At 41.6% G+C, this 20292-nt stretch overlaps 1 protein-coding gene across 3 annotated transcripts in view; it reads left to right on the forward strand.

The window, feature by feature from the left end:
- The window catches only part of TRPM8 (transient receptor potential cation channel subfamily M member 8), a 38660-nt gene extending 20972 nt beyond the window's left edge, over nt 1-17688 (forward strand). For all 3 annotated transcript variants that reach the window (XM_054380842.1, XM_054380844.1, XM_054380845.1), the window contains exons 14-24: nt 1962-2107; nt 2845-2957; nt 3408-3624; nt 7131-7222; nt 8200-8341; nt 9870-10041; nt 10270-10447; nt 13169-13359; nt 15208-15307; nt 15944-15977; nt 17638-17688. In XM_054380842.1, the coding sequence (XP_054236817.1) occupies nt 1962-2107; nt 2845-2957; nt 3408-3624; nt 7131-7222; nt 8200-8341; nt 9870-10041; nt 10270-10447; nt 13169-13359; nt 15208-15307; nt 15944-15977; nt 17638-17688 (1436 nt within the window). The remainder of the gene's footprint in view (nt 1-1961; nt 2108-2844; nt 2958-3407; nt 3625-7130; nt 7223-8199; nt 8342-9869; nt 10042-10269; nt 10448-13168; nt 13360-15207; nt 15308-15943; nt 15978-17637) is intronic.
- Nucleotides 17689-20292: the final 2604 nt, after the last annotated feature.

The following is a 20292-nucleotide window of genomic DNA, read 5'->3' on the forward strand; positions in this document are numbered from 1 at the left end:
TACATAGCTCTAATGGCAGGGCTCAACAAGAAAAGAACCCAGAAACAGGAAGGGCAGTGTAGGATAAGAGAGGTTTTCTGCATGAATTCTGGTAGTATTCAGGTTGAGAAAAGCCACCCTTTGAACTGGCAGGAGTACTTAGGGGCATGAGAATAAACTGCAGGTAAAAAGCAGATTGAATTCTTAAAATCTGAACTGCAAAATCACATACATTCTTATTCTGAGACAACAAGCATACAGTTGCTCATTAGCAATTTAGATCTAGCTCAGTTATTCTTCTTTCTTTGTATGACTTCCAGTTTTTCCTATTGCAAGGACTGTCAATAATTCAGAACTGAGCCCTGCATGTCGTGGGCTGAAGTGACCAGTGGTTTCTTATTTAGTGAGGGCAAGGGGTGAAGGGAAGAGTAGAGGGATGTTCTGGTTGTTTTAGGACTTCATTTCCTGAGTGATAATGCTAACATGTCCTCAATGACTAGTTATCCTGCAGATTATTCAGAGAAACATGCAAATAAAACCCAGCATAGCTAGCTGATGATAAAGCAGAAATCAAATGGTAGCATACACAACTTAAAAAGTCAAGCTTACCTGTCATGCAGGACTTGGGTTCCTAAAGTTGGAGGGAGATACAACATGGTGTTGCTTCTGAGGCTTCTTCTCTTTCTTGATACAGAGAACAATGAGCCTGTAACTGCATTGCTGCACAGAAATCTGCTGTCACCACCATAAACCTGATTAGTGACAGATAAAGTGCAATAGCCCTGCAGGTGGAATAGGAGCCCACAGAAATGCTGCTGGAAAGGGCTTCTCTAAGTCTCTAGTCCAATCTTCCCACTGAGGTGGGGCTGCCATCAGGACTAAATCGGTTCAGTCATGGCTTCATTTAGCCAAATCTGTAAAATCTCCCCAGGTGGCTATTGTTTTATTGCTCCTAAGAGCAGGCCATGTTTGTTCCTTTTCTGGGGCTCTGACTTCTTGAACCTGAGCCTTATTTTTGTTTGTGTGTATATCAGCAGATATTTCACTGTCCACTAAGGGGTGGAACAAGGCCACACTGAGAAAATACTTTGCTTGTTACTGGAGAGTATCTCCTATATTTTACAAGGTGAAAACTTAGAGTTTCTTAGAGGTGTTTACATTCCTCCAGCCTGATTATGTAGCCAGACACTGAGAAGTGAACAGGTCCCATTGAAATCTAGGAAGATCTATCTGCATATTGCAATCTGTGTAACAGCAACCAAAGGTATTGCTGTATGTGTGCATCCTCCCAGTTACAGTAACCCAGCTGTTTGTGAAATGCCTGGGGAGGTGTCTTTTGGACAGAAGAGCTTCTAGTGAAGCCTGGTGGGTTTTATAAGAGGCTGGCTTGCTCATCAGGGCAGTTGTTCTCTGCCACAGATACACCAACAGAACGGCCTTGGAGTGGGAAATATCCAGAGTGTCAAAAATCTTTGGCCAGAATAAGAGGCTTTTGTGGAGATTCTAAAAAAAACTGCTTGCAATGCATTTCTTAGTGAAAAAGCATCAGATTCTGCCCTTGTTGTTCAGCCCTACTGCTGATATGGAACTACTGAGTCTGATTATAAGTTATTAGATCAGTGCTAAATAAATGACAGTAAGACGACATACTGAGTTATTTGAGTGGGAGAAGTTCATATTTTTTAGTCATGTTTTTTTAGTGCAGAACTCAGCTTAATGCTGTCTCTGTGTGAGTTGATTTGCTATTACAGGTTTCCATCCAGGCATGAATTCTGTAGGAAAGCTTAATACATGCAAGTGAGATTGTGAAGCAATGCAAACGTTGTTTTACCATGCTGAAAATGTGGAAAGAGTTCTTGCCTATGCATGTTTTGCTATTACAAATGTTATACTTTGGAAGTCACTGAAAACAATTGCACTCAAGTTGATGGGAAATTGAGTCAGAAGTTGGAGCTCAGCGTCAGGCTGCCTCTCATCTCCAGAGCTGTTCATGGAGTGCTACAGCAAGGATGAAGATCTAGCTGAGCAGCTGCTAACTTATTCCTGTGAAGCCTGGGGAGGATGCAATTGTCTGGAACTTGCAGTGGAAGCTAGAGACCAGCAGTTCATTGCACAGCCAGGGGTGCAGGTAAGGCCAGTGAAAACAAGGTGCATAGATTACCATAACTCCTGTGATCAGAGTAGCTTAAATAAAAGTGAATATTCTTGTTGTGAAAATACTACATCCACATGAACACTCTATGAAAGGCTAGTGCTCAAGCACTGTCTTCATGAAAATGAGAGCCCCCAGGTGAGGCTTCCCAGCCCTATGAACATTGATCTTTGCATGGCATCAGCATAGCTGTGTCCTGCAGCACGCTCACAGTAGAGTCTGCAGTGCTGTGAAATGCATCCCAAAGAGCTGGTAGTGGGAACAGGATGTGTGGCTGCTCTTTTTTGAAGTAAGCAGTGGCTGATTTGTCCACAAATTCTAAGTCAGGAGAGGCAGACTTGATTTAGAGCTGTAGATCATAATGAGCTGAGGGTGATAAAGACTGGCACAAGTTGACATAACTCCCATGTAGGCACAGTGTGAATATACTGCCTGGTGTAAAGTGCCTTATAAATCAGGTCAAGTCCTGCTCAGCCTCACACTGAGCTCCTCATCATGTGGACTGTAGGATGGCTGGACCAAGGAACCAGCAGACTGGTGCAGAAAGCCTTTTGTATTGTTGAAATGGGAATTCAAGTTGAAATCTTGAAGTTTTTTTTGTTGTTGTTGTGGGTTTGTATTTTTTTTTACTAAATCAAATGTCCTCTAATAGCATTCCTAGGTAATTGTATAGTTATTAGAACTCAATGAGGATATTTTCTTCTTCCCTGCAGAATTTCCTTTCCAAGCAGTGGTATGGAGAGATTTCAAGAGATACTAAGAACTGGAAGATTATACTGTGTCTGTTCTTTTTCCCTTTATTAGGCTGTGGTTTCATCTCATTCAGGTAATCAGTTGGCTTCTCATTAGCAGAAGCAAATAAATTAATCATAGAATCATTGTGCAGTCCAGACTGGAAGGGACTTATGGTAGATCACCCAATCCAACCTCCTGCTCAAAACAGGGTCAGCTAGAGCAGGTTGCTCAGGGCTGTGTCCATTTGGATTTTGAGTATCTCGAAGGACGGAGACTCAGCTATTCTGAGGAACCTGTTCCAGTGTTTAATGACTCTCAGAAAAAGAAATTTAATGACTGAATGAGGTTTTGACAGATCCTGTCCTTGCTCTTTTCTGGAGTTGTGCCAATTTGTGTCCCTGAAGTCAGTAGATGTAGAAGGACCCTTTAATGTCTCCTGTGCTAGACTTTGCACCTTTTTCATTTTCACTTTGAAGAGCACAAATATTTCCAGGTATAAAAGCTATGTTTTGAGACGTTTTTCTCTCTTTTAATTCCTCAGGAAAAAGCCTGTGGAGAAGAGCAAGAAACTCCTCCTGTATTATGTGTCTTTCTTCACTTCTCCCTTTGTGGTCTTCACCTGGAATGTCATCTTCTACATCGCTTTCCTGTTGCTCTTTGCCTATGTATTGCTTATGGATTTCCAGAAGGAACCTACTGTCCTGGAGATCATCCTTTATGTCCTGGTCTTCATTCTGCTATGTGATGAAGTGAGACAAGTAGGCAGTGTGTGCAAACCAAAAATGCTTAGTGCTAGCCCTTGGGGTTTTTCCCCTCCCAGTAGCATAAACTAGCATAGGCTGCTTCTAAGTTATAAGGGAACCGCTTCCTGGGAGATATGTTTAGGCAACTTGAGGCACAATACATTTTATTTCTCCCCTCCTGCAATGTTTAATTTCTGCTTGAATCTCAGTAACTGCAATGTCCATGCACCAAGAGGAATGTGTATTGACTTTGAGGCTGTGGGGATAAGCTGATGCCAGCAGTGGTATTTCTCAGGAGTACTTGGCTTGGATTGCCAAAACAGTTTAGAACACAAAATTAAATACAACACGTTTATCTGGGTGCATACCTCTAGATCAAGTGATTCCTGCCTCTCTTTTCCACATACTACCCACATTTTTTGACCAGTGAGCACTGTATTATGATGTGTTTCTGTTTCTCTTTTAATCATAGAGTATTTTGCTAGTTTCGTGTTGTCCTAAGGACCACATTTGGTGGACTGCTGACATTGCTTGTGCTGATGTGGGAACAGCATGTGGGGCTGCTTTTTTAGCCAGCCATATAGTTGATATTTTTCTCACATCATATGCAAGGGGACATATGAAATATGTTGGATTTCAGGCAAGCTGGTCTCTACCAGCCAGCATTCAAAATAGTGAGAAGATGCTGGGGAAGTTGGAAGAGAAATTGGTGTGCAGTTTCAATGCAGTGCTGCTTTCTGATTGTCCTATAAGGTGTTAGAGTTCCCATGAGTGTTTGTGGATGATCTGCTGGATGAGCCCACTCTGTAATAACCTTTCTCACATGAGTTCAAATTACGTTGATAAGTGTTGATGTTACTGTGCTTAACTTGCCATGTAGTCTTTTTGCTTTTTGATAGTCAAGGTGGTTACACTGTTACACCCTGTTTAAGGTGACCTTACTTGCCAGGAAAATTGGGGAAAAGGAAAAGACTGTTTCAATGAAAACACTAATGGAGTGTTTGTTTGTGCTGATTTAGATTCTGGTGTCTCTGGACCTGTCCTTGCACTTCCTGTGCATACCCAGCAGAAGCCCTAGGCAAAGCCTTAGGGAGAGAACTGGTTTTTGTTTGTTTGTTTTTTCCCCACCAATATCACTATTTCTAACCTGAGCAGGCAGAGCAGCTTTTGGATCCCAGTAATCCCATTAATAGCTGGAGACCAGACTGTACCAGTTTGGCTGTGGGAGAGGAGGCAGCTAAAACAGATAGTATTGAAGATTTTAAAGTTTTCTTAAGTCAGTGTCCTGGCTTCAAGCCCATTTTGCTAAGGAGCAGAGTAGTGGGCAGTGTCCCAGTCCTCTGAGCTTTCTCACTGACTTCATCCAAGGTAGATTTGTGTGTGCACTGGTGTATATTTGCAGTCAAAATAGTATCTGTGTCCTAAATATTTTTGTAAAAAGGGGCATGTCTCAGACATTTTCACATCAAAAGAGAAGTAACACTGCCTGAGGTCCCACTGCAGTCAGATAAGTAGTTTTGGGGAGTGATCACTCTAATTAGGGAGTGGTGTGTCTGTGGAAGTGACAGCTACTCCAAATTCCTCCAAATTTAAAGCAGATTGTTCCACTGTTCAGAAGGGAACAGTTATGGTCTCTGGACCATAAACATCTGTCTGTTTCACTTCTGATGGTCCTAGAGGATTTTCACTAGCTGGAGCTACTTTCTCATATCCTGTTTAGAGTTGTCATGGCAGTAAGAAAATTGAAGATGTCTTTTTGCTGCTATCTTCTTATAGCCACATGGATGTAGCCTTCAGTCAGGTGAGTGAGTAGACTTGCAGGGTGTACAAGAGAGCTCTGTTCTCAAACGGCAGAAGAGTCTAGAGAGAACCTCTGTGAACATTAACTCTTAGTAGTGGGAACCACTTGATCTTTGAAGGACCCAGCTGCATTGCACTCTTGGTTGTTTATAATCATCTGCCTCTGTTATGTCTCAGTTTCTGCTCTGGACCAAAATCTCTTTCCTTTCCTCCATCCACAGTTATGCCCTTAATAGAAGAGGCATCAGGCTTAAACCTGCTGCATTTAATACAGATGCAGTGTGGTGACGTGGCTTGCTTTGTTAGAGACCTTTGGCCCATGTCTGTCCAGCTGTTCACATGAAATACTCCTTCACTCTCACATATGAAAAGACAGTTTATTTTTGGTTTGGGGAGTTTAGAGAGAAACAGTGTGAGACATGCTGTCCCCATTCAGTGCTTGGCCTTTGGTACCTAAAGTGATAAGAAAAGGTGTATGTGTATCCCCAGAGACTGAAATAGTGCCTGGTAATATCTTGAGACTAGTAGCTGCAACAACTGTCTGTCTTTAGCAATGCATCCCAGCATGTGAAGAAAATACAAGCAGCTGTGCATCTGGAATAGCAAAGTGAGGCTCCCTACTTACAGCTTCTCCTGCATTTAGAAACAAACTCCCTTCACTCTGTTTCCAATAAAAGTATTGAGAGCACAATTGCCTATCTTGGATGTGCCAGTTATAGAGGGATTCACTGATCTGTATTCTACTAAGCTTTGATAATTTCAATGAAAATTAAAAAGAATTATTGTCAAAGACTTAAGCTATTTCTTCAGACCTGGTGCAGGTTTGTCCTGGTTCAACTCCTTGTCCTAATGAGTCACCACAGAACAGGATGTAGCAATTGGTTCTTGCACAAACCGGTGCAGTACCAGTCAGTCTGGGAACAAGCAGAGATTCTCACTAGACTTGAAATAGAGGTACTTAAAATAATAAATCAAATCTGCATCTTTTGATCAAAGATGCACATGAGTGTAGCTGAGGACAGATTGTTGAATGAGCTCTGTGAAGAAAGGGAAGCTCGAACAGTTCAACTGCCCCAAAACAGTGCCTCCCCACAGTGTTTCATCTGATCTTAGTGGGTCTCACTAAGACTCCTTTCACCTGTTTGGCACCAGTCCATGGTATGATCCAGCAGAACTACCCTGAGGTCCCCTGGCAGCATGGGAGCACTAATTATATCAATCTTGTCTCCTGTCATAATGGTTCCTTCCTCTCCCCATGGACAAGGACCCATGTGGTTGGGTTAATTCCTTTGAGCACAGTAACTGATATTGTGGACCAATTTTTGTGTCACCAATGTGCATAAATGGTTCAGTAAAGAGCATTATCTTAAGGGCACCTGGGTGACAGGAGAAAATGTGTTAAGGAGCCCTAGACAGAGAAACTTGACCTGTAGTCTTATTAGAAGTTAATGGCAAAAACTTGCTGCCAGTGATGTCTGACGTTGTTGGATATATTAAAGAGCCCTCTTTTTGGGAAAATTAAAAGCAAACTGAATTTTGGTGTACCTATTATGTGTGGGGAAAAAATAACTGGGCAGGGAAACAGTCCTTACTATTACAGTGGGTGAAATGTTTACCCCTGAGGATATCCAATGGGGAGAGATGAGGGGAAAATGGATGAACTCCCCAGGTCACTGGTCAGTGCTGTGTGGTGGTTACTTTCTTCTCTTCTTCCTTCCCAGTGGTACATGAATGGCAGTAAGTATTTCTCAGATCTGTGGAATGTTATGGATACACTAGCAATCTTCTATTTCATAGCTGGGCTTGTGTTCAGGTGAGTAGTGTCTTTTCTTGTGACCATGTGATGGCTTTGCTTCCTTTCTGGGTTATGACTACAAAGTTTTGGGAAATGACGTGTTCGTGAAACTCAGTCTTCTGTGAAGGCCCAAAATACTGTCAAGTCTTCATTATGCAAATAATTCTAAAGCAAATAAAGAAATTAAGTGACTAGGGAACATCTCCATGCAATATTTTCTCTTTTTTTGTTTAATGGAAGTTGAGTCTATCCCTGAAGTCAAAGATGGCTTCCCCAAACTCAGATCTTTCTGGTCCAGCAGGGCAGCCCTTCTTAGTGCTTTGGATGGGCAGGTTTAGAAAGTGATGATTGAAATAGGCATAGGTTTCATGACAATGCCTTCAAGACTGGCATTACAGACCCTATCAGACAAAGTTGCAGGGTAAAATGGTTAATATCTCAGAGTTAGGAGTTCTTTGGGATTTTCCCTGTCTCCTATTGTTGATTATTTAATATGGTCACCTGGACTTTGAGCTTTAGTGTGCTGTATTTAAGGGAATACAGTAGTCTAAACAGAATGTCATTAGCTCACATGAGCTATTTCACATGAATGGGTGAGTTAACAACCATGACAAAGAAATGATGAAAACACGTTTTACAGTGTAATTGTTCAGCCAGCTGTAGCTTAGTGCTTGTTGCCTCAGCACAGCAGAGCAGTCATTGCACTGATGTTTTTGGAGGGCTGTGGGAATAGCAAATTTCCCTGCTGCTAATAGTTTTGGAGGGGAAGAAGAGATACAGCTATGATGTAGCTAAGACAGGAACGGTGCAAATGAAGTATGTATTAAGGAGTTCTGCCACCTGTCATTGGGGGGGAATGGGTAGGAGAAGGCACATAGTCTTGGAGGGCTGTGTTCTATGTCCCCCTCCCCATTTCAGTGTTTCACTGTTTTTTATACCTGTTTTCTGCATGCTTTACCCAACTCTTCTTCATTTTGTTTTACTGTCTCCATCAGGCTTCACTCATCTGATGAAAGCTCTTGGTATTCTGGGAGAGTCATTTTCTGTTTGGACTACATAGTTTTTACTCTGAGGCTGATCCATATTTTCACGGTTAGCAGGAATTTAGGACCCAAAATTATTATGCTGCAGAGGATGGTAAGATTCTGGCAGCTATTCAATAGACACACATAAATGATGAGATGCCTTGTTTTTCAAGTGAAATCACCACCATTCTGGTGATGGCAGCATGTTCTTTCCTCTTAAATCTGCTAAACAGGGTTAATTAGGCTTTAAATAGGACCTAATTATAAGAGTAAGGCCTCTTTCTCTCCCTCTGCACAGGGAGAGGAATAAAGATCATAATGAAGAACAGAAAAGGAAACTTGTCTCCTGGTAGATTTTTGTCTTCCATGTTTCAAATGTTTCAGTGGTATATTCTATCAATCTTCTTGCTCCCATGAGCATTCCCCAAACAAGACAATGATGAGAAGTGGTATAGGAGGGGGATTTCTGTCTTCCACTGCATCCGTCACACAACTAACTGGAGAAGTGGATGGTGAGCAGCTTGGCCAATTCTGTTCTTTGTAGCTGGAAGGGATATTTATTAGCAGACTGGCAAAGGTAGTAGGAAGATAGTACAGTTCCATATAATGTAAATCTGGCTTGCTAAAGATATGGGATAAGGAGCACTGGCAAGCTGGAGCATGTATGCTTGAAGCTTCCTTCCAGTGATATCTAAAGAAAAAAAGTTTGAAGTGTACTCAACATGGGGAACATTTGGGGAATGGCACTCCATTTGCTATTGCTAGATACTGAGGAGCAATTTCCCCCCTCTTTCTGCAGTTCTGCAGTATTTGGATTGCCTTGTGCCATAGTAAAGGACTGATATTTACATATACACACACACGTATATGCATATAATTAAAACCCCATCTATGTGGTTACCCAGAAAGCCTTTATTTTGCCTTGTGCCACTGCACAAAGGTGATATCTAGAGATGACCTGGTCCTAGAGTGCATTATGATATAGAAGCAACCACACGGGGTTGTTTCCTGTACATCTTTCTCTTGTTTGGCCTTCAAAAGTGGTGAGTTTTTGAGTAAGTCTAATAACAGAGGTGCTTGGAGCTAGCAGAAAGGCAGATCTTGGCCGAAGTGCATCTGCAAGAAATAGGGAAGCTTAACTGTGATATTACCAATCTTCAGTTATCTGTATATTAAGAGCTAGAAATTAGCCAGAGTGTCTGGACTGTAAAGGCTGGTTTGAAATCATCTAAAGAGGCATTTTCAGAGGTGTTGGTTGCTTTCACCTGACACTCATCTGAAAGATCTGCAACTGCCTTTGTTGTGTAGCCTTTGTCTGTAGATCTGAGTTTTCTAGGTTGACTCTGTGTGATGCCAGGTGGGTAACCTGTATTCTGAAAGGTGCCTTGGTTTTATGGTTGCATAAGCATTTTTGAAGTGCCCTGAATGGCAGTGGTCAATTATTTGTGTGTGTGTCTCGGCAATTGTAAACTTATGGAGCACTGATCAGAAAACTTGCATTAGAATTGCTAACTTGTGTGGGCTTTCCTAATACTTGTTATTCACCCTGATATTAAATCAGGGAAGAAAACAAGGCATGCATGACTTGTAATCAGGCATGCAGTGGGGCACTGATGTGTTTACTTGTTGTCCTTTTTCAGATGATAGATGTATTTTTCTTCCTCTTCCTCTTTGCTGTATGGATGGTGGCCTTTGGTGTGGCCAGGCAAGGCATTCTGAGGAAGAATGAGCACCGCTGGGAGTGGATATTTCGATCTGTCATCTACGAGCCATACCTGGCTATGTTTGGTCAATACCCTGATGATGTTGATGGTACCTATTTCCTGTGAGAAGCTCTCCTGGGTGGGTGTAAGGCTCTGTTGTCCAGTCCTGTATTGATCCCTGTTCTCTGAATAGCAACAAGGCAAGATTTTAGATCTGATGGGCAGGCAGGGAAGGAGGCAGACACATGTGCTGTGATCACTGGCAGTATCTGGGACTGGGATCAACAGAAAGCATGGGATAGGGCTCATTGTTTGCTCTCCTCTCTCACCCTCTGAGGTACCACCTACAACTTTGATCGCTGCACCTTTTCTGGGAATGAGTCCAAGCCCTTGTGCGTGGAGGTGGATGCAAACAATCAACCTCGCTTCCCAGAGTGGATTACCATTCCCCTTGTCTGTATTTACATGCTCTCAACTAACATCCTTCTTGTGAACCTGCTTGTGGCCATGTTTGGGTACGTACCAAAGAGGCAACTGTTTGCTTGTGACCCCTGTATTAGTATTCTCCTGAGAAAGTGAATGAAGTTGTGGAAAATGGCATGAAGTCAGCCCTTGGACTCTGCCTGTCTTTTTTGCAGAGTAGTCTGGACAGGGTTCCTGGCCTGAAACACATATCTGAAGTGACAGGTGATGTGGGAAGGTGAACCAAAGCAAGGTTATTCAGCATTTCTCACAGCAGTGTGATCAAAACTGGTACAATATCCTGGGAATGGATTGTTGCCTGTCCTTTTACTACTTCTCTAAGCATTCTTTGCACACTGGGTTTAGTACTAATGCCTGTGGTTCACACAGGAGTGATGGATGGGTCAGTGCTTTACCAAGTGTGAGCTGCTGCACAGCTGACCTTCCCAGACTGAATAAGTGAGTTATTATTACAGTCTTAGGACAATTTGGTTTTATTAACCAGGACTGCTGTCAGTGATGAGTGTGTTACTGCTCTAGTGGATCTGCTGTTTATTGTTTGGACTTAGTACAGGCAATGGGCTGTATCTCCTTGGGACATACAAAAGGACTTTATCTTGAAAAATGCCATCATCTCTGCTTTTATATAGTAAATTATCTGTCTGTGGTTCCTCCAGTCCTGAAGCTTGTTCTGGCATCTCATGTGGTGTTATTCCATGCACATGGATCAGGCACCTGAGATATGGTGGTTGTAGCTGTTGTCTGCACCACAGAGCCAACACTGATTTGCCAAATAAAAACGGTTGCTGACTGCATTGGACCCACAAGAGCAAACTTAACTGATCCTAAGGGAAAGGCTTCCTTAGCTTCTCCCAGAAATCTTTGCTGTTTACACTGCAAGCTTTGACACAGAGTTGGGTTAATAGTTGGAAGTCCTTCACATCAGACTTCTGAAGTGTGTTGCCCTCTCATCTCACTTTGGACTTGTGAATATGGTTAGATTGGCACTGTGGCTCTGTTCTCCTTCCTGTTCCTGCTTTTCTTCTTTACACCCCCTTGCAGCCTATCAAAAATACTTACAGCCCTTAAGCATCCTTCTTGAGGTCTGCTGTGTTTGGTTATGTGTGTTTGATGGTACTTTGCAGTGAGACTTGGCAGGGATTTGCTTGGCAGAAGAGTGTTTACAGGAACCTAAGGACTCACGGTTTTCCTCAAGAGGATTCTCCCTTCAGAATGCCAGTGCCAAATTTTACTGGCCTGAGACGAGATGTATCACTGTGATGAACTGAGAATGCTTCACCTTTGGCATCTGCTCTCCCTTCTGCTGAGCCCTTTTTTTAACTCATGCTGATCTAGAGTCCAAAGACAGAAATGTGGGGTTTTTTTGGCAAGGCATCTAGGACTGGTGCAGCATACCTATTTATTGTACCTATGTTCTTCTAACCTGCACAGGACCTGAGGACAGAAGACAATGCTTGTATACACAAGAAAGAGAGAAAACAATTAACTTTAATAAAGGGAAGTGTAACAGCAAGCCAGCTCTACCCTAGAAGCCTTTGATCCTCATTAGAACATTTATTTTAGCAGCACCTCACAGTAAATGCTCTGGTTTATGAAGCTGTGCCAGTAAAAACTGAGGTTTTGCCATTTCAGCTTATTTTGTGGAAGGACCCAGCGTGAATTCTCTAATGACACTGAGCTGTGCATCGTTCATTTTAACGATGGGTTGAACAGCTGGAGCCCTGGATTGAACTGAAGTCAGGAAGCCCAGTGGGCAAACAGCAATCTCAGATGGCTTTTCCTTAATGCAGTTAGAAACGTGTGACATCTGTGATGCTCCTCTTGGACCAGTGTGTAAACAGTTTTTGTCAATCTTTAATAACACTGAAGTCTGGCACCAGTTCCACCAGTGTCTCTCTATATTGTGATTACAATGATATATGAATTTTAGCAGACAATCCAACTTTTTCTTTGCATCCTGAATGCACTAGCTGAAAAGGGTGAATATTACATTTTTAGACACTTCTGAAATTCATGACTGTGTTTGTCTTCTAAAATAATTTCCACCAGGTGAAAGTCAGCTTCTCATGTAGTGGTCCATTAGGATCTTAACACAGATATTGTGGAAGCACCCATCTGCCATTTAATGCCAACAATGAAAGATCAGGCAGTCTGTAGGCTGCTTGCTCTTGTGGGTTTTTGTTTGTGTTGGGTTTTTTTTTTTTGTTTTGTTTTGTTTTGTTTTTTTTCTGGGTTCATACAGTACTTAGTGTAGTAGACTTGTTCCATGACTGGAGCATGCTTGATACCTCTGCTTAAAATCTAAGGAGCTTTTAAATTTTTTGGTAAATGTTCCAGTTTTGGGGATGGGGGGTGCTGCATGGAAAAATGTTAGCTGATGAATTAATGAGACAGAGCATCTTGTGAAGAAGCATCCTATTCTCCTGTGTCTAGGCTGAAAGAAAATTGCCTGGAGCTGAGACAGTGAAGGTATTTGGAATCTTAGCTCCCTGTTCCTAACTTTTCCAGTTTATTTGTAACATCAGGGGTTTTTTTAATTGTTGGTTTTTTGTCCACTCTCTTTGTTCTTGCCATTTTCAAATTCCTGTCTGAAAAGGAGGGCAAACTCACTAGCCTCAGTATAAATTAACAGCTCTGGGATGACTTTACAAAAACATGCCCTAATACAGAGAAACACTGTGTTATTTGACACTGAGATGGAGTTCTTTGAATACCTAATGCTGTATGTGTTTTTCTCTTTCTTTGTCTGCTAGTTACACTGTTGGATCAGTACAAGAGAACAATGACCAGGTGTGGAAGTTCCAGCGCTACTTCTTGGTCCAAGAGTACTGCAGTCGTTTGAATATCCCCTTCCCTTTTGTTATCTTTGCCTACATATTCATGGTGATGAGGAAATGTTTCAAATGCTGCTATAAGAAGGAAAGTAAAGAACCATCTATTTGTTGTGAGTTGGATTATTTTTTACTGCCTAGAAATGAACTCTCTGGCGGGTACCTTGCAACTCCTCCATGTCATGTCATGCTTCAAGCAGGCAGTTAGTGTTTTGGTGGGAAGTCTTCAAGGGCAATATAGACCTTAAAAGATGAGGTCATATTGGAAATAAGAAGCAGCTTATTCATGTTCTCTCTCAAATGCAACTCTTAGTAACCTTCAAATCAAAGCCTCTGGCCACTTCTGAGCTCCAGTCTTCATTCAGTATTCAAGGTACTCTCTGGGATATTTGGAATTATACTCCTGACTCCTTATGCTAAAACTCCAGCTGAATGTTATTGGAATCCTTGCCTCCCAATAACTTTGGCTTTGGTCTGGTTAAAAAGCTTTTACATTATACCATGAGTCCTACTCTAGTTGAGTATTATACAGAGTTATCCAGTGCTTTCTTGTCCAGCCATTTGAAGGCAGAATTACCTTATGTATATAGGACACTTAAGCCTTCAAATTAAATCTATCAGTTTATAGCAGCCTATGCTGCTTCCTAACTTGGAAAGGTGGTGGATTTCTTCTGTCTGTTTTTCTATTTTGTGTCAATACAGCTAGTAGCTGTTAGGGCAGCCTAGTTGATCAGTTGTCTTCAGAAGCTCTTTTTCCTGCTAGTGAGTGACAGAAAAAGGATAGTCTCTTGGCCCTCTGGGCATAGCCAAAGGGCCAAACCACCTCAAAAATGCAGAAGTGGCTGAGTCAGTCTTCTAGCTATTTCTTTCTTATTTACCCTGTCAGAGGGCACAGATACAAATTGTTTTAACAAGCTTTTCCCCCCAACAAATGGAGTACTTTTTCTTTTTAAGTGCCATTCAAAAGCAGAGGAGAGAGGATAAGTTGAGTTAATTGACAGACTTATTCCCATCCATTAGCAACCTGACTGTTGCCCTGCAGCACAGGCTGGATTTGTTATCAGTTTGAAGAAAGATGCCTGTTTTGGGGTATAACATTCCTTAACGCTGACTGAATTGTTTTGGCTGTCCAAATCACTGTTTTGCTTCCTTGATGGGGAGGTTGTTTAAAGGCAGATATTTCTGCCCAAGTGATGCACAGCTGATGTCGCACTTCTGAAAGCAAACAGAAGAATTAATTAGAGCCATAATATTATTGTGATTGAACTGGTGACAGGAACTGAGAACTACATGAAGAAGGCATGCTAAGGCACTGAATGTTGCAAAAGCCTGGATTCCCCACTTAGCTGTTATGAACATGTCTGAGATTTGGGTTCTTTAAATGCTTGTCAGTATCTGAGAGAACACAATCTGTGTGAAGTCAGAAGAGCACTGGGTAGAAGAAATAGGACTTCAGTCATTTGCAAGTTGTGGGCTTCTTTTGTCTCAGCAAAGTCCTTTTTTTTTTTTTTCATACAACATCATTCTTAACATGTATTACTCTTAAAGATCCAATATGGGATAATGTAGAAAGAAATGGAAAATTCAAGCCTAGACAGGGACTGCCTGGAATGTCCTATGCTTGTTGAGGCAGCTGCTGTTTCACAAAGCACTTGTGTTAACAGACTCAAAAGATTCCAGAAAGACTTTTGGAGCTTGTTAGGGGGCGTTGTTCATATTTTCTCTTTTTTAACCAACTCTGGTTGCTAGAAGCGTACAATAAAATGCAGTAATGTCTGTTTATCCGAGTTCTGTCATGGGTGGGAAGTGGGGCTGCAAATGCTCTGGACACAGAGAAGGGAATCATTAGCATTCGGATGCAAGCACTGACCCAGCTTTTTTGCGTCTTAGCATTAGAAAAACAAATTTAGTGAAATTAACCGAATATAGTGCTGGTGTTTTTCTTCATATGCATTTCTCAGGCTCAAAAAATGAGGACAATGAAATTCTGGCATGGGAAGCTGTCATGAAGGAGAAATACCTTGTCAAAATCAATACCAAAGCAAATGATTCATCAGAAGAGTAAGTCTGCCATTGTTTGTCTTCACTCTCTTAAACTTGCTATTGAATATTTTTGGTGGAGACAAGTTTTCAGCAGCTCTAATTGTTTACAAACTAAGGAGCAGATAAATAAACTCAGCATAGATACGCCTTTTCTTTTTAAGTAAAATGATGGCTTTTTTGTCAGCTGCCACAGATTGTCTTCAGAAATAGTTGATTTGGGATGATAAAATGCTACTGGCCATATTTTAAGGGTTATAATGACTTATTATGCACATAGTAGCTGGGTAGACATATTAAACACGCTTGTTCCAGATGTCTGTTACAGTATTTCTCAAATGATTTCACCTTCCTTTACTTAAGTCTATTTTACCACCAGATGAGAAAATGTCCTCCTATAGTGTTTTGAGATTTACATCACAGAAAGCTGTGTTGTAGCTGACTAGTTTTGTATCTGACCTCTGACTACATGGAGAGAGGGCAGTCTTCTGACAGCTTAAGACTAGTTGCCTTAGGACCACTCTTTGGCCAAAGATGAGGACTAGGTAGATTTCTGCTTGGACAGGTTTGCAAACAGGATGTGTTTAGCCAAGCCTTGTATAACACCTGGACTCACCTTTTTTTTTTTTTGTGTGTGTGTCATCTTTCCACTTTCAGGCTGGTGCATCGATTTAGACAACTGGATGCCAAGGTATGTGTGTTTCACACCGCTCTGTGGGAAGTACTTCTGAATGGTATAGCAGTTACTGGTCCACAAGGAAAATGAGCATCACTGAGTCATGTGCAGTTTTTCCTGTTGTCACCAGGACCCCGTTTTAATTGGGCTTTTTCCATGTGCTCCTTTGATTCCATATGTAGCTTCATTTTGTGCTGGGAAACAAAGTAGAGAGATACGTGCTGAGCACTAAAGAAGTGTCATAGTATTCTTTGTTGGATGGAATAGAAGTAAAAATAACTTCTGTGTTATAAAACTGCAGTATTCTGCTGTGTAGTGGGCCCATAAAACACATTCCATACGTATTGCAAGGTGAAAAGGCCTTTAATTACAATAAAAATGACTAATACTCATCTGATTTACAGAAGCATGCTGTGGTGAAGCAATCTAAAGCTACCAATCTACTACAGAACACGGCATTAACAGAATTCTCATACAAGTATACTTTGTACACCTTCACAACAAGTATTTCCTGAGGGTTGATTGAATTGCATATTTTGCCTCTGAAGTGGGGAGTTGTTTTAGTGTGAAGAACAGAGTTTTTTAAAGTCCAGGAGTGGAAAGGCCTGCATATACTTCAAAATATTTTGGATTGCTGTCAAATAACTTAGATTGCAAAGTAATAGCTTGCTTTTAAGTCTAAAATGCAAATGGTGAGTGACAAAATACATGTCTAGTGATGCTCCTCTTGAGGCTGAAAGGAAATATGATAACTTTAATCCTCCTGAAAAGTAATACTCAAACTGTGCTTCTTATTTTGTGAGGCTATACCTTACAGTAAGCTGTTACATCTATTCATGCCTTCAGCTTTAGTGATACAATTGTAGTGAGGCCACTGCTTAGAAGTAGTGTCCTTGAGAGCAAAATACTCTGGGGATATCTCACTGCTTCTCACTTGAGATGGTGTCTTAAAAACAAGTCTGAGAATTTAAGTAAGTTTTAGGCATGAACCGGAGGTAGGGGGTAAGCTTTTCCCTAAGCTTGATGCAGATGTGCAGAGGAATAGCAGACTTCAGTTATGGCATGGGGAGGGTTTGAGGGCAGCTCCATTTGTTGGAGTGACTGCTCCACAAAACTCTGCTCATCTGCTGTCTCTGCTCTGAAGGGGCAGAAGGAGATGGAGTCTAGTTGGGAAGCTTGTAGCTGTCCTGATGCCTATGTGTTAACCAGGTGAAATACATATGCTTTGGGCCAAGCTGCATTCATTGCATTGACGAAAACTGCAACTGGGAGTATCCTTTCAAGCACTGTTACATTTGGTGTAATATTTGGAGAGGGAATTACATGTTCTTCATTACTTATTAGCAATTGCTGTCCTGTGGACTGTAGTGCTTCATTTGCCATCACACTATGACTGCTGAATATAAAAGCAGTCAGCCATTGCTTTTGAAGTGGTGGCTGGTGTCCACAGGGTAGCCAGGGAATCAGGAGCTCAGATAAGGAGGTTTATGCCTGTTGCTGCTGATGTTGTACAGTATTTCCCAGGGGTGTTTTAAGGTAATTATTACTGCTTGATTGTTTTGTTCCTTTTACTTCATCCTAGCATGCAATCATCTTTTGGAAAGAGTTAGACTGACTTTATATAAACAAAGCTGCCTCTTTTCCCTCCCCTTTTTTTTCCACCCACATTTTTAAGCTCTCTGATTTGAAAGGTCTTCTAAAAGAGATTTCTAGCAAAATCAAGTAAATGCAGCCAAAATCCTAGAGCAGCTACCTGAGCAGGGTAAGCCACCTTTAATCCATTCTCTAACTTGTATAAGTTAACAGCATTTGTGATATTAAATTGGTGTATCTCTGGAAGAAGTGTTAATTATTTATGCTTGCACTGATATGGTCTAATATTGGAAAAGATACAAGAGCTAAACTCTCTTCCTCATTTGTTTGTCATTGTGTTTTTGTTCTTGAAGACAATTTCCCATCTGGCGTTTCTAACATTTTTTTGCATGGTTTTTAAATATCTTGTTTTGCTCCTTTGCTCCCTTGCCTTAGAAAACCTGTGAATAACACAAGGTTATTTTAGTTGTCTTTGTGCTAGAGGCCCCCTGGAAAGTTAGCTGCTGCTGGATCCTTTACAATTAGTTAATTTTAACTCTGGCATACATAAAAAACAAATAGAAAGGACAGAATTGTGGGTGGGAATATGGTTCCTGTCCACTGTCAAAGTGAAGCATTATCGTGGGTCACTGTAGCCTTCCTGTGTCCTATACAACAAACTATAGATATTCCAAGTCTCCAGAGCTGCAGTCTAGTGTCTAGTCATGAGCCTTATGTCCTTTTTCATCAAGTTCTGTAGAAGAATTGAAGCCACAGTGGGATGTGAAAGCCAGACAGAACATTGAAGGATGTAAAAAAAAATGTTGTCTTTAAAGACAGCAAATTAAGAAATGTGGCTGTTAACAAGGATAATCTGGAATGACTTTATCAGCCTGAACGTCAGAGCCTGGCTCCCTCTCCCCTAGAGGATTTTCCTGCAAGACAGCTTATACCTGTGCTGAACATTCCTGAATCAGTTGTCTTGCCATTTTTCAGGCATAATTTCATATTCACATGACCTGAAGTTCAGTTTAGTTATGAACGACTTGCAGCCACCTAACAACATTTACAAGGATTGCCAGTTACTGGGCTTTATCCTGGGTTCAATAAACTCTGTCACCTAGGGAGTGTGCTGTAGAGGAATGGAACTCTGAAAGTCATCTAGTTCAACCCTGCTCCAAACAGCACTGGTTCAGATCAAAGGTAGCCACAGCTTGGAATTCATAAGAACAAATGCAAATTGTCCAGCTTCCTGTGAGGTACTGGGTATGGAGGCACAAAACAGGGGAAAATCTGAGAAGACAGCAGTTCTGCAGAAAAGTGTCTGAAATGGAATTTTAAACAGCTAGTATTTTGTTGCCTGTGAGATGTGTGAATCATTTCTCCTGCTGCTTAGAGTGCAGTGAATCCTTTGTTGGGTAGAGCATCCAGTGCTAGCACTAAGCTTCAAGGAAGATGATAGGGTGGCTGAAGAGCGTTCGGAACAGCGACAAGAAGAATCGGAAGTCTTAACAACGTAATCTGTTCAAAGGAATGAATAAATTCCAGTTAGATAGCCTGGGAAAGAAGATGCCTGTTATGGTGGAGCTTGTGGAAATAACCTCTCATTGAAAAGATGGAGTCACTTTCCAGTAAGCTATCTGAATGATGCTGCAGTTGTGATCAAACAGGTTTGCATGTGAGCTGTCCTGAATCTGAAGCTGAGCCTTGGCAGCCCACAGCACTAATGTCAGGGTGTGAACAGAGAGGTTAGTGTCTCACAGGAAGCAGATGTGTGCATTATGTTGTCCCCTCTGAAAGGGAGTACTTGTGTCTGCACTGACTGCCTTCAATACGAGGTGCTGGATTGGCCATTCCAGGTGCTTTGCATGCAGATGTTTCTTTTGTGTTCACTTCCTGACAACTAGTTTCTCTGCTGCTCTAAGACACTTTGTGCTGGATGGGTGCTGCAAAGAACTCCTTGATCCCAAGTGTTGTGCAAGACATTCACTTTTCCAGGAGGACATCACGAGGTTGAAAGCAAAACGCTGAGGAGAGCTCTACTCTAATAATTTTTTTCTTTTGCTTACACAGGTAACAATTCATCAGAATAAATTCTCTGTGCTGGCAGTAACCACTAAGCAAATGGTAACTGATCTACCGAAGTGTCAGTGTCTCAGCAGGAATCACTAGGACTTTTTTTTGGTTTTTGATAAAATAGCCCTTTCTGCTCATTGCACAATGATGGTAAAACATTAAGATGACTGTTTATCTTCTGGCAGGACTCCCATGTTACCCAGGCTTTTACTCTCCTTTTTCCTCATCTCCCCTGATGTTCAATGGCAGCAATTAGCTCTTGTCAGCTGCTGTTAAAAAGCACTCCTAATTCTGAGAGTTCTGCTGCTGCTGCCAAAATTACTTTGCTTTTCAATTTCACTCAAAGGAGCCTGTTCATGAGTTTCCTTTAGCCACTAATTGCTTGTCTTCATGAATCAATCTCCATTCCCTTTGCTTCGTTATAGTAGCCAGATCTAGCTTGCTACTTGTCTGTGTGTCAAGACCTTCTGAGGTTGATGCATTTCAGCATCATTCCCTGGAGGAAAGACAGCTTTTGGTCCAACTCTGCACCCATGTCTCAGACTCTACATGAGCAGTGAGGACTTCTTCCTGTGCTACCTAGAACTGTGCAGCAATGCAGAAGCTCAGCTATAACTCCACATGGGAGAGATTTAATTCATCTAGAAAGTGCTTCCAAAGGCCTTGTGTGCTAACCCTTGCT

This window comes from Indicator indicator, chromosome 5 (genome assembly GCF_027791375.1).
Source record: "Indicator indicator isolate 239-I01 chromosome 5, UM_Iind_1.1, whole genome shotgun sequence".
Classification (NCBI taxonomy): Eukaryota; Metazoa; Chordata; class Aves; order Piciformes; family Indicatoridae; genus Indicator; species Indicator indicator.